Below are 14,571 nucleotides of genomic sequence, written 5' to 3' on the forward strand. Positions count from 1 at the left end.
ATTTTCCTTGAAACCTTAGTGGGACTCTATGTATCATGTGGAAGCAAAAGAAAATGAAATCTAAACTGCTAACTTACACAGCTTAAAATGTTCCACATTATTGTTACGACTTGAAAATTTAAAGAAAAGAAAGAAATTGAGAGAAGACTATGACACTGAAGCATACTAAGAAAAAATATTTAAGACTTTCGATATGTACTGTACATATAGTAATTTTTATAGAGTTTAGGAACAGTTTTCATAACATTTTTGATTCACATAAATTTAATTAAATATTTTGCTGTTCCACCAATAAGTAATGAAATAATACTGACATGAATTTACATGTTGACGCGACAGTCCCGAAAGTGTGTAGGACTAACCATGAGCTATCTTAGAGATCAGTCAATGATTCAGGTCATTCTTCCTGACAGACTTAGAAATGCTACGGTAACACCCATCTATCAAACTTCAGAGAAGGGAACTTCCTCTAATTAGTAATCATAGACCAATTTTATGCCTTACAGCTTCTTGTCTTTTTTTATGGCTCATTTTTTTGTGCAAAACTTCTCAACAGCCTGTCAGTTTTCATTCATAATTGAGGCACGACAAAGAAATTCATATAGGACCTGACAAATTATGCTATAGACACAGTCTGTGAATTTTTAAAACCTTTCTTTCATTGGACCGCAAAAGTTGACTGGCAAATCAAAATAACTGGTATTAATGGCATCTCTCTTGTAAGACTTTAGTCTTGCACACAAAGTCTCCACTAACATCCTTTAAAAAAATCTGTTACTATTATATGACTCTTGTGACAAATTTACTGAACAGTAACTTGTTTGAAGAGAACAGCTGCATCCATTCAGTAAATGTAAGACACAGAAATGAACTGTATGTAGGAAACATGCCTTCCTCTATCATTCAGATATGTGTGCAGTACTTGGCAGTAATACTTTTCAACAAGTTTCCGCAAGGATTGGAAACAATTGTTGACAAACAGTGTATTTTCAAGCCTAAGTTGAAAGCTGCACTACTGAAAAACGACTTCTGGTCTCAGCACCAATACCTAAGGCTTATTAACCCCTGTTAATTATCCAAATGAATGGTATTTCAGATTTATTCTTTTAGTAAAAGGAATTAGGATTAATTTTTGTTACTTCTATTTGTCTGTTCCCTCATTTTTCCTTCATCATTCCAAATCGTCACTTTCACAATCCCTTCCTGTTAACACTAACTTAAAACTAGCATAATATACATCCAACCTGTTACTATTATTATTATCATCCAGTGTATCTGATTGCTATCCACTTGGCCCAATGATTCATTTGATGACCCTGTGCACTGATAGAATTGTTCTATGAAATTACAAGATAAAGTATGTAAATCATGCAAATGAAATTTGTCAAATCCAGTTACCACGCATTACAAAATTCATGCATGGTAATTAATTTGTAGCTGTTCTTTAGTTAAGTCTTAAAAATAATAAAAACAATTAATGACAATATTATCAAAAGGATAGTCTGCTATTCACCAACAGAGAAGATGTTGAACTGCAGATAGGCACAACAAAAAGACTGCTACACATGTGAGCTTTCGGCTGTAACGCCTCATTCTACTTTAAAAGAAGGCCTTCTTGCCAAAAGCTCACATGTACAGCAGTTCTTTTCTTGTGCTTGTTTGTGACTCAACATCTCCTCTACATAGTGAGTTACAAGCTGTCCTTTTCAAAATATTGTCATTATTCCATCCTGGATTTTCTGTTGTTCAAAACTATTAATTCCAGAGTTGTTAGAGAGAGTACCTGGTTCAAAAAATTTGCATCACCAAGCTGACGTTTAGCTTCAGCCCAAGTTGGCTCCACCTGCTTCAGTATCATCACAGCTTCCATCACCATTTCCACTCGTGCTGGGGGCCGTCCATAAGATTTTACTTCTGTTAAGTCTCTCTTATTCAAGGCATCTAAGGCCTACAATAAAACAAATATTTACATAAGAACTGTGAAATTATACTTTAAAAAAACCACACACACTACGCTAGATCCTTGGACAGAAATAATGGCATGCATTGCTACTCATCAGTAATGAAAGTATGAAATTGCACTATTTATATGCAATATGAGGTACAATTAAGTAATATTTATGCAAATGATTCAATGGCTGCAAAGCAAGACGAAAGCAGTTCGGAGCGTAAAGCATACAAGAGAGACGGAGAGCAAGGAGGGGAGGCACAGATGGGTGGAAAAGAAATGTTGGTGGGGTTGAAGACAGAACCACAGATGGGAGAGAGTGAGAGAGAGGAGAGGACATGGGGGATCAAGTAAGAGAAAGAGAGAGAAAATGCCAACAAAATGGGGGCGGGGAGAGAGAGTGGTGGGAGAAGACAGTACAGAGTACACAATCTGCATGGGGAAGGAGCAGTGTGGACAAAAGGGAGAAGGGAAAAGGTAAGGTGAGGCGGTGGGTAACAGGTTAGTGGAGGTTTAGGCCAGGGGGATTGCAAGATTGGAGGATCGCAGATTGTGCTAGCCAGACTCCCAACTACACTGTTCAGAGCAACTTGTGCTGGGAGGGAGTATCCAAATGGCATGTGTAGTAAAGCAGGTGTTGGAGTCGTTTGAGTTGTTATGTACAGCATTTTTGGGAACTGGTTGGTCAATTTTGTGTTTATGTCACAGTTTGGCTGTGGACATTTATGTGAGTAGACTTAATTATTTGTCATCTATATGCAACAAAGGTCTCATTGGCTGAAAGCTTATTTGTGACAGTCTTTTTGTTGTGCGTATCTACGACTCAGCATCTTTGCTATATGGTGAGTAGCAACGTTCCTTTTCATAATATTGTTATCATATACACCATGGCTGCTTTCATACTTGGCCCTGCCTTTTATTGGGTAGGAAGTACCAGGGATTGGACTGCAGTAGGAGGTTGTGGCTGGGTGTACGGGACAAGTCTTGCACCTGGGTTGAATGCAAGGGTGCAGGATTCGAAGCAGAACTGGAAGAGGAATGGTCATGGTACTCTGTGGGTTTGGTGGGTGGCAAAACACTGCTTCAGGTGATGTGGGCAGGATTTTGGGTAGCATATCACTCATCTCAGCACACAACGAGAGGCAGTTGAAGCCCTGGTGAAGAATTTGGTTCAGCTTTTCAAGGCCAGGGTGCTACTGGATGATAAGAGGAATGCTGGCTTGTGACTGGTTGACAGATTTACTGTTGTCAGAGGAAAGATTTCATGGGAGATCTGTTGACTGATGAGCTGGATAGGTTATTTTCTGTCAATAAAGGTACTAGTAAGGTTATCGGTGTAGTTTGATGATTCATTCCTTCCACTGTAGAGGCACATCAATGGGAGGTGAGGAGAGGCTGTAAGGGAGAGACTATTTAACATGTAATGGGTGACAGCTGTCAGAGAGGAGGTACTGTTGGTGGTTGGTGCACTTGATGTGAGAAAATGTAACTTATATATGGGGCCATCTGAAAAGTGTAGATAGATGTCTAGGAAGGTGGCTCGATGACCAGATAAGTGGATCTGGGAGTAGGTTGAGAGGGTATGAGTATATACCACAAAAACATCATCAATGAATCTGAACCAGGTAATGGGTTATAGGTGTTCACTGGATGTGAAGGATTCCTCCAGATGGCCGATAAAAAGGTCGGCGAGGGATGGTGCCGTCCAAGTACCCACGGCAATACCACAGATTTGCTTAAAGAATTGGCCTTCAAAAGTGAAATAATTGTGGCTCAAGGAGAATTAGGAACTAGCCAGTGGATTTGGTACAATGGGGACTTTGGTAAAGCCATGAGTATGGTAGATGTTGGTGTACAAAGACGTTGCATCCACAATGACTGACTAGGAGCCTAGTGATAATGTGACAGGAATTCTGGAAATGTAATGAAGGAAGTGAGCAGTGTCTTGCATGTAGGGTGGGATTTACCGACAATAGTATGGAGGTGTTGGTCAACAAAGGCAGATGTTTGTTCTATGGGAATGTTGAAATCCATACACTGAAGTATTTTGATCCCAATCATTCCACTTTTGAAGGCTAAATTTACTATTGGCTTGTGTACCCACAAGGGACCATCCCATGCCAACTCATTTATGGCTCATCTGGAGGAATTCTTCATATTTAGTCTATACCTAAAAATCCTTGTGAGGTGCAGACTGAGTGATGACATCTTTGTCTGGTTCAGACTGAGTGATGACATTTTCATGATCTGGTCTCATGGCTGGGATAACCTTTGCTCTTTCCACCATCCCCCCCCCCCTCCCCTCCCTCCCTAAGAATCTGCTTCATCTGGTCCTTGTCAAGTCAATGAGCCACCTTCCCAGATGTCAATCTCTACATGTCAGATGGCTCCGTAAATAAGTTACATCTGTTCACATCAAGTGCGTCAACCACCAACAGCGCCTCTACTTTGACAGCTGTCACCCTTTTCATGTCAGAAAGCCTCTGCCTTACAGCCTCACCACCCATGAATGCCACATTTCCAGTGTAAAGCAACCACTGTTGCACTATACCAATCACCCACACCATGTCCTCTTAACCAGAAACCCTGTTAACCAGCCATTGACCAGCACTCCTCTGATCACTTAGCATCAAGCTAGTATTTAGAAGCTCAATCACAACTTTAAACAGGGCTTCACCATCTCTCATCATACCCTAAGATGAACGATATCATACCCAAAATCCTACCCACGTCACCCTAAGAAGTGTTCCACCACCCACCCAACCCACAGAATATGCTTCCCATCCTTATTCCAAGCCTGATCCCAATCCTGCACCCCATGGGTCACTTCCTTGTGGTCAGTCCTGGTGCAAGACCTGTTTCATACACCCACCCACCCTTTTCTACTGCAATCCAGACACCAGCAATTCCTACCCAGTAAAAGGCAGGGCTACTTGTGAAAGCAGCCATGCTATATATCAGCTAAGCTGCAATTACTATGTAGCATTCTATGTCAACATGACAGGAAATCAACTGCATACTCACATGAAAGGTCACCACTGAACTTTGGTAGTTCATGAACTTGACCATCCAGTTCAAAACACGTTGCACACCACAATACAAATGACTTCAACAGCTGCTTTACTAAACAGACCATATAGGTACTCCCTTCCAAAACAAGTTTCTCTGAACTATGCAGTTGCAAATTCTCTCACCAGCATATCCTGCAATCCTCCGCTCTGGCAAGCCCTAGCCTCACCTTAACTTTTCCATTCCATCTTCTGTCCACACCAATCCTTCCAAAACCAGACCATGAGCTGCCTTCTCCCACCATTCTTTCTCCTCCCTCATGGGGACATTCTCTCTCCGTTTTTCCAATCCATTGTTCTTTCCCCTTCTCCACCTGACACTCTTTCTCTCACCCCTCCCTTTCTCCCCTTCCATCTCCACCTTTGCTCATTTTCCCTCTTACCCTCCTCTCCCTCTCTATATCTCTTATATGCTCTACCATCTGAACTACTTTCATTTTGTTGTGCAAGAACTTTATCATATGTCAAAAGACCTGGCTTGCTCTTTACCACTAGCCCCTCCTTATTTTGCGTCTCCTTCCCTATCCCTTCCCCACCTCCGTCAGCTGCGCAATTGCTTTCAATAACTGATAATGAATAATTAATTCTACCATGGCTGCAAGAGCTTTTGTTTTGACGTCTATGTGTGTACTTTTACTAGAAAAAAAGCAAAATCTCGAAATCTAGCTTGAATACTGTTTTCGGTTACATATTTCTATGCTACGCAGATATGCCCTGTGAGTATCTGCCTCTTTTTACTTTATGTGTTGTTCCACCAAAGAACTTCCATTACTGTTACAAATATTTACTGAAGTTCTTTATATTTCTAATCACTGGTACCCAATTTCAACAACACTCTTCTGATTTACAGCCTACCTCAGTTGCCAATTTTGCCAATTAAGAGATTGTAGCGCAAAAGTTCAGAAAGGTAGAATGTGACCAAATCAGTTGCAATTTAGTACTTTACTGATTTATGCATGCTCTGACATTGCTTTTATTATTTTAGTTACATGTGGAGCAGCTGCAGGTAGAAGAGAAAGAAGGAACCTTGTACAATGACCTACATGCAAACCCTTATTCTACCCTTGTTGTATCATTGAAGAAAGTTTGTTGAATTGCTGTAAAACTGGTGATACAGAAAATATTTCAATAAGGTACACCACGCAACTTTTAATTAATGTGGCTTTTCCCCCAGTTATTGTCATTATATACAATGACCAGTTCCAGTTCTCACAGAAAATAATTGCTACAGGTAGGCACTGTCACTATATTATTCATCAGGATGGTATCAACAAAATGTTCTCAGTACATATTTGTAATCGAATTTAAATGGCATTGTGGTAAGTACAGGTACTCATTACTTTTAATTTATAAGTTTCCAGTAAAACTAAATATACTATTGCAGTCAGTGGATAAAAAGTTATCATAGGAATAATGAGTTAGCAGGAAATATAGTGTGCATAATGTCTGAACAGACCTGAGCATATACTACATATACACAAGGTGAGTAGCCATATTTAGATGACAATTACAAAAGAAAGAAAATTAATTGTTAACAAGCGTGTAATCATAGCAGGTGTGATGTTTCCATTTTGCTATGTTATTACCTCTACTCCACATGTTCCATACATAAAGTACCTTAGGGATAGAAGCAGTGTGGCGCGAGTAAGGTCTGGCTCCCAAGTACAACCTTAACAATGAGAGGAAAGACATAAGGAGACAATAAATGCTTAAACAGCATGTAAATGCCTCACTGGGCTGGTAGGCGTGGAGATATACTGTGAATCTTCAGGCTCTGGTGTTTCTCTGACAATTAGTATTTGGCACTGTTACATCCAACTCGATCACCTTTCTCTCCACTTTAATGGTCATATATATAATAGAGGGAAACATTCCACGTGGGAAAAATATATTTAAAAACAAAAATGATGTGACTTACCATACGAAACCGCTGGCAGGTCGATAGAAACAGAAACAAACACACACATACACACAAAATTCTAGCTTTTGCAACCAACAAAGCATCCATTGGTTGCGAAAGCTAGAATTTTGTGTGTATGTATATGTTTGTTTGTGTTTCTATCGACCTACCAGCGCTTTTGTATGGTAAGTCACATCATCTTTGTTTTTTTATATATATATAATGGAAGGAAACATTCCACATGGGAAAAATTATATATAAAAACAAAGATGAGGTGACTTACCGAACAAAAGCGCTGGCAGGTCGATAGACACACAAACAAACACAAACATACACACAAAATTCAAGCTTTCGCAACAAACTGTTGCCTCATCAGGAAAGAGGGAGGGAGAGGGGAAGACGAAAGGAAGTGGGTTTTAAGGGAGAGGGTAAGGAGTCATTCCAATCCCGGGAGCGGAAAGACTTACCTTAGGGGGAAAAAAGGACAGGTATACACTCGCACACACGCACATATCCATCCACACATACAGACACAAGCAGACATATTTCAATATGTCTGCTTGTGTCTGTATGTGTGGATGGATATGTGCGTGTGTGCGAGTGTATACCTGTCCTTTTTTCCCCCTAAGGTAAGTCTTTCCGCTCCCGGGATTGGAATGACTCCTTACCCTCTCCCTTAAAACCCACTTCCTTTCGTCTTCCCCTCTCCCTCCCTCTTTCCTGATGAGGCAACAGTTTGTTGCGAAAGCTTGAATTTTGTGTGTATGTTTGTGTTTGTTTGTGTGTCTATCGACCTGCCAGCGCTTTTGTTCGGTAAGTCACCTCATCTTTGTTTTTTATATATATATATATATATATATATATATATATATATATATATATTAATAGAGGGAAACATTCCACATGGGAAAAATATATTTAAAAACAAAGATGATGTGACTTACCAAACGAAAGCGCTGGCACGTCGATAGACAAACAAACACAAAGATACACACAAAATTCTAGCTTTCGCAACCAACGGTTGCTTCGTCAGGAAAGAGGGAAAGAGAGGGAAAGACGAAAGGATGTGGGTTTTAAGGGAGAGGGTAAGGAGTCATTCCAATCCCGGGAGCGGAAAGACTTGCCTTAGGGGGAAAAATGGATGGGTATACACTCGCACACACACACATATCCATCCGCACATACACAGACACAAGCAGACATTTGTAAAGGCAAAGAGTTTGGGCAGAGATGTCAGTTGAGGTGGAAGTAAAGAGGTAAAGATGTTGTTGAAAGACAGGTGAGGTATGAGCAATGGCAACTTGAAATTAGTGGAGGTTGAGGCCTGGCGGGTAACGAGAAGAGAGGATATACTGAAGGGAAAGTTCCCATCTCTGGAGTTCTGACAGGTTGGTGTTAGTGGGAAGTATCCAGATAACCCAGACGGTGTAACACTGTGCCAAGATGTGCTGGCCGTGCACCAAGGCATGTTTAGCCACAAGGTGATCCTCATTACCAACAAACACTGTCTGCCTGTGTCCATTCATGCGAATGGACAGTTTGTTGCTGGTCATTCCCCACCTCCTCTTCCTCAAAATCACCCTCTCCAAACCTTCCAGGAATTTCTGACTTCCAGCCTTGCTTCTCAGTCCTTCTTAAAAAACCTTAATCCTACTCCCAACATCACCACTGCTGAAGCCCAAGCTATCCGTGATCTGAAGGCTGACCGTTCCATCATCATTCTTCTGGCAGACAAGGGTTCCACGACCGTGGTACTTGATCGTCGGGAGTATGTGGCTGAGGGACTGCGTCAGCTTTCAGACAACACCACATACAAAGTTTGCCAAGGTAATCCCATTCCTGATGTCCAGGCGGAGCTTCAAGGAATCCTCAGAACCTTAGGCCCCCTACAAAACCTTTCACCTGACTCCATCAACCTCCTGACCCCACCTACACCCCACACCCCTACCTTCTACCTTCTTCCTAAAATTCACAAACCCAATCATCCTGGCCGTCCCATTTTAGCTGGTTACCAAGCCCCCACAGAACGTATTTCTGCCTACGTAGATCAACACCTTCAACCCATTACATGCAGTTTCCCATCCTTCATCAAAGACACCAACCACTTTCTCGAATGCCTGGAATCCTTACCCAGTCTGTTACCCCCGGAAACCATCCTTGTAACCATTGATGCTACTCCTTTATACACAAATATTCCGCACATCCAGGGCCTCGCTGCGATGGAGCACTTCCTTTCACGCCGATCACCTGCCACCCTACCTAAAACCTCTTTCCTCATTACCTTAGCCAGCTTCAACCTGACCCACAACTTCTTCACTTTTGAAGGCCAGACATACCAACAATTAAAGGGAACAGCCATGGGTACCAGGATGGTCCCCTCGTACGCCAACCTATTCATGGGTTTCTTAGAGGAAGCCTTCTTGGTCACCCAGGCCTGCCAACCCAAAGTTTGGTACAGATTTATTGATGACATCTTCAAGATCTGGACTCACAGTGAAGAAGAACTCCAGAATTTCCTCTCCAACCTCAACTCCTTTGGTTCCATCAGATTCACCTGGTCCTACTCCAAATCCCATGCCACTTTCCTTGATGTTGACCTCCATCTGTCCAATGGCCAGCTTCACACGACCGTCCACATCAAACCCACAAACAAGCAACAGCTGCCACCAATTCCACATCAAACGGTCCCTTCCCTACAGCCTAGGTCTTCGTGGCAAACGAATCTGCTCCAGTCCAGAATCCCTGAACCATTACACCAACAACCTGAAAACAGCTTTCGCATCCCGCAACTACCCTCCTGATCTCGTACAGAAGCAAATAACCAGAGCCACTTCCGCATCCCCTCAAACCCAGAACCTCCCACAGAAGTACCACAAAAGTGCCCCACTTGTGACAGGATACTTTCCGGGACTGGATCAGACTCTGAATGTGGCTCTCCAGCAGGGATACGACTTCCTCAAATCCTGCCCTGAAATGAGATCCATCCTTCATCAAATCCTCCCCACTCCACCAAGAGTGTCTTTCCGCCGTCCACCTAACCTTCGTAACCTCTTAGTTTATCCCTATGAAATCCCCAAACCACCTTCCCTACCCTCTGGCTCCTACCCTTGTAACCGCCCCCGGTGTAAAACCTGTCCCATGCACCCTCCCAACACCACCTACTCCAGTCCTGTAACCCGGAAGGTGTACACGATCAAAGGCAGAGCCACGTGTGACAGCACCCACGTGATCTACCAACTGACCTGCCTACACTGTGAAGCTTTCTTTGTGGGAATGATCAACAACAAACTGTCCATTCACACGAATGGACACAGGCAGACAGTGTTTGTTGGTAATGAGGATCACCCTGTGACTAAACATGCCTTGGTGCACGGCCAGCACATCTTGGCACAGTGTTACACCGTCCAGGTTATCTGGATACTTCCCATTAACACCAACCTGTCAGAACTCCGGAGATGGGAACTTTCCCTTCAGTATATCCTCTCTTCTCGTTACCCGCCAGGCTTCAACCTCCGCTAATTACAAGTTGCCGCCGCTCATACCTCACTTGTCTTTCAACATCATTGGCTCTTTACTTCCGCCTCAACTCACATCTCTGCCCAAACTCTTTGCCTTTACAAATGTCTGCTTGTGTCTGTGTATGTGCGGATGGATATGTGTGTGTGTGCGAGTGTATACCCGTCCTTTTTTCCCACTAAGGTAAGTCTTTCCGCTCCCGGGATTGGAATGACTCCTTACCCTCTCCCTTAAAACCAACATCCTTTCATCTTTCCCTCTCCTTCCCTCTTTCCTGATGAGGCAACCGTTGGTTGCGAAAGCTAGAATTTTGTGTGTATGTTTGTGTTTGCTTGTGTGTCTATCGACCTGCCAGCGCTTTCGTTCGGTAAGTCACCTCATCTTTGTTTTTTATATATATATATATATATATATATATATATATATATATATATATATATATATATATATATATATATATATATATGTGACTTACCGAATGAAAGCGCTGGCAGGTCGATAGACACACAAACAAACACAAACATACACACAAAATTCTAGCTTTCGCAACCAACGGTTGCTTCGTCAGGATAGAGGGAAGGAGAGGGAAAGACGAAAGGTTGTGGGTTTTAAGGGAGAGGGTAAGGAGTCATTCCAATCCCGGGAGCGGAAAGGCTTACTTTAGGGGGTAAAAAGGACAGGTATACACTCGCGCACACACACACACACACACACACACACACACACACACACATCCATCCACACATATAGACACACAAGCAGACATATGTAAAGGCCTTTACATATGTCTGCTTGTGTCTCTGTATGTGCGGATGTATATGTGTGTGTGTGTGTGGGGGGGGGGGGGGGGGGGGGGAGTGTATACCTGTCCCTTTTTCTCCCTAAGGTAAGTCTTTCTGCTCCCGGGATTGGAATGACTCCTTACCCTCTCCCTTAAAACCCACATCCTTTCGTCTTTCCCTCTCCTTCCCTCTTTCCTGATGAATCAGCCGTTGGTTACGAAAGTTTGAATTTTGTGTGTGTGTGTGTGTTTGTTAGTGTCTCTATCAACATACCAATGCTTTCGTTTGGTAAGTTATATCATCTTTGTTTTATATATATAGTTGTACGTCTCATTTCAAATGTTTTTCTTTTAACTTATGTAAATCCCTGATCAAGATATTATGTATTTTTCTTGTCCACACCTTCCCATTGAAGTTATTTTAATGATTTTTCACTTTTATCAATCTCCAGTGATTCATGGAGCTGCCAGTGATACATCTAGCAGCACTAGGCAGACATGTCATGGATTAACATTAAATAATAACATGCTGTACCATGACTTATCAGTTATGGAATTTTTGTATACATCAGTGACGCCATATGTAAAAATCTAGCATATAAAAATGGACAAACATTTCACATAATAAAAACAGAATTTTTGCATAAAGTAATACTTGCACATAATGGTATATATTGCTACATTACATTTAATTTTTTACAAAAATATAAAATTAAATACAGAATATTTGAACAATGACACTAATATGGTTACTGATACCAAAAGCTGACAATCACTGATATAGATACACTGTTATAAAAGTCTACCAATTTTTGACAAGAGAGAAGAGTACCAGAGAGAAGAAAATGGATTATTTGGAATATACTTCTGTGTGTCATCTTGGTACAGGAAAAAAAAGTGCCACTGGGAGTGCAAATCACCTCTCCTACCAAATGCTGCATAAAAAATTTTCTTCACCTCATCATATGTACAGCATTCTTCTAACTTGACATATTGTTTCAGAAGATATCTAACTTCACATAGAACATTATGAACTGGTTTCACATGTAAGTGTTGTGAAATGAATGATTGGAAATGGACAACCCATTGATGTGTATATATTGATGACATTTTGAAAGCTTATTTCACAGATATCTTGTAATTACCCTCATGGCTTCTTCTAGAGCAGGCATTGCCTGGTTCAAATCTGCTTGGGCAACATCAGCAAGCTTTTTGCAGGCTGCTTCCTCTTCACCAATTCTTAAGCTCTTTGCAGCTACCGACTTCTGTTGTTCATCTGCCTCTCTTTTTTGTGTCATAATCGTTACAAGGTATTCATCACACTGTTGCTGGAACTCTACCACTGTGGAAACAAAATGAAAGTCTCAGAATGTTACTGTTTACAGTTTGTTGAATGGCAGCAACAAGATTTTTGAATACACATAAATTTACCCTTTACTTGTGACTCTTCCAGTTCAACAGACATTAACTGCACTTTTTCACGAGTATCATCAATTTTAAACAAACCATTCCTCAGTTTATTTGCAGCATTTGCTGTTTCCCAGCGTTTTTCATTCAGCATACTGCAATAAATAATATGCTCAAATAAATAGTACATTGAAACTGATGAAATAAAAATTAAGTGTTGTATTAATTGTAGTTATTTTTATGTTTTTCTTAAGAAATGCTGACAAATTCTGTTCAATATCCCATTTCACAAAATAAGGGTCCAAAAGTAGTACTTTTGAAAAGCTACAATTATTTTCCCTATTGTAGGATTTCTGTATCTACAATATGCAAGACAGAGATTACTACTAAAACATTGTGCACAAGTTAATAAGAGTGAGAAGCTACGCACATTGTACATAACAAAGGTTGGAGGGGGCAATGAAAACTAGTTACAGTGAAGAAAAAACACTCTTTGCTTCACTCTGTTTCTTCAGTGTCTTTCCTGTCTATTTTTCACTGCCCTCTCCCAACTTTGCTATGTAGAATGCACTTAGCTTCTCACTCCTATTAACTCATGCATGATGTTTTAGTAGTAATCCTCTCTTACGTATTACCCTGTCTTCCACCTTTAAGCTCTCATGTTTTTAAATCTAGTCCTATGCGTCCCCAACAGTCTGTCTTTCTTTCACATCCCATACGGTAAGTCTCCTCTGACCTGTGGTTCTGGGTGACTTTCCCAAAATCTACCCCTCTTCCTAGACCTCTCCAGCCTTTTCCTTCTCCCTTCTTCCTTCCCCTTCAACCCTTCTGCCTGAAGAAGGAGCCACTGGCTCTGAAAGCTTGCCAGTCACAACAGTCTTTCATGTGTGAGTGTTCTGTCGCAGCTTGGTGAGTACATTTTTTATATGTGGTTCATAGGACACTATGACATCATAGACCTACTGCACAATTACTGTTGAGCTGTACTGAGGTAACAGTCATGTAAGTATTAAAAAAGCTATAACATATGTTAAAACAGAGCAGGAAATGGCACTCATAGTGGCTTGCTTGGCATATATTGCTTTTGTATCTGTTGAGACTATTGGCAAATCATGTTTTACCAGATACAGCCTATGAACCCACTCATTAATAGGTATGGAGTTTGGATATCAATGATCAGATTCATTTTGTCACCCAGAACCCCAGGTCAGGGGAGAGTTACAAGATGGGATGAGAAGAAAAGACTGATTGTTGGTAGAGATTTCAAGTCTCTGTCAACAATCAATCTTCCCTTTACATTCCATCCAGTCAGTCTCCCCTGACATGGGATTCTAGGTGACTTTTCCAAAATCTTCCGAATTTCCTCAACCTCACCCTTCCTTTCCCTTCACCTCTCTTCCCTGCCCTTCAACCCTTCTGGCAGAAGAAGATGCCACTGGCTCTGAAAGCTTGCAAACTGTAATACCTTTTATATGTGTTTTCTCCTGCCACTGCTTGGCAAGTAGATTCTTTTTTATCTATCCAATTACATTTTATTTCCAAAAACTGATTATTTTTGTTGATATTTTAGTTGTGCTTGTTTGCATTTCATTTGAACAATGCTCACTTATGCATAGCACTGAAATTGCTGTATTTTGGGATATGTCTGTGTTACTTAAGCTTTTTGCACATTAGTGAGTATTGCAAGAAAGGAAAGATTGATTGTTGGGAGAGATTTCAAATCTCTCCCAACAATCAGTCCTTCGTTCTCATCCTGCCCGGTATGTCTCCTCTGACCCAGCATTCTGGGTGACATTTCTGAACTCCACCCATTTTCCTAAACCTCATCTGTCCCTCCTTTTCTTTCACCCCTCTTCCTTCCCCTTCAACCCTTCTGGTAGAAGGAGGAGCTACTGGCTCTGAAAACTTGCACACTGTTAACACCTTTCATACATGTGTTCTCCTGCCGCTG

At 41.3% G+C, this 14,571-nt stretch overlaps 1 protein-coding gene across 1 annotated transcript in view; it reads right to left on the reverse strand.

The window, feature by feature from the left end:
* Window positions 1–14,571, reverse strand: part of LOC126417162 (dynein axonemal heavy chain 2) — a 959,377-nt gene that overhangs the window by 271,955 nt on the left and 672,851 nt on the right. The window contains 3 exon segments of the mRNA XM_050085060.1: window positions 1,784–1,948; window positions 12,359–12,555; window positions 12,645–12,775. Coding sequence (XP_049941017.1) covers window positions 1,784–1,948; window positions 12,359–12,555; window positions 12,645–12,775 — 493 coding nt within the window.

The sequence above is a fragment of the Schistocerca serialis genome, chromosome 8 (genome assembly GCF_023864345.2).
Source record: "Schistocerca serialis cubense isolate TAMUIC-IGC-003099 chromosome 8, iqSchSeri2.2, whole genome shotgun sequence".
In the NCBI taxonomy this organism is placed as follows: domain Eukaryota; kingdom Metazoa; phylum Arthropoda; class Insecta; order Orthoptera; family Acrididae; genus Schistocerca; species Schistocerca serialis.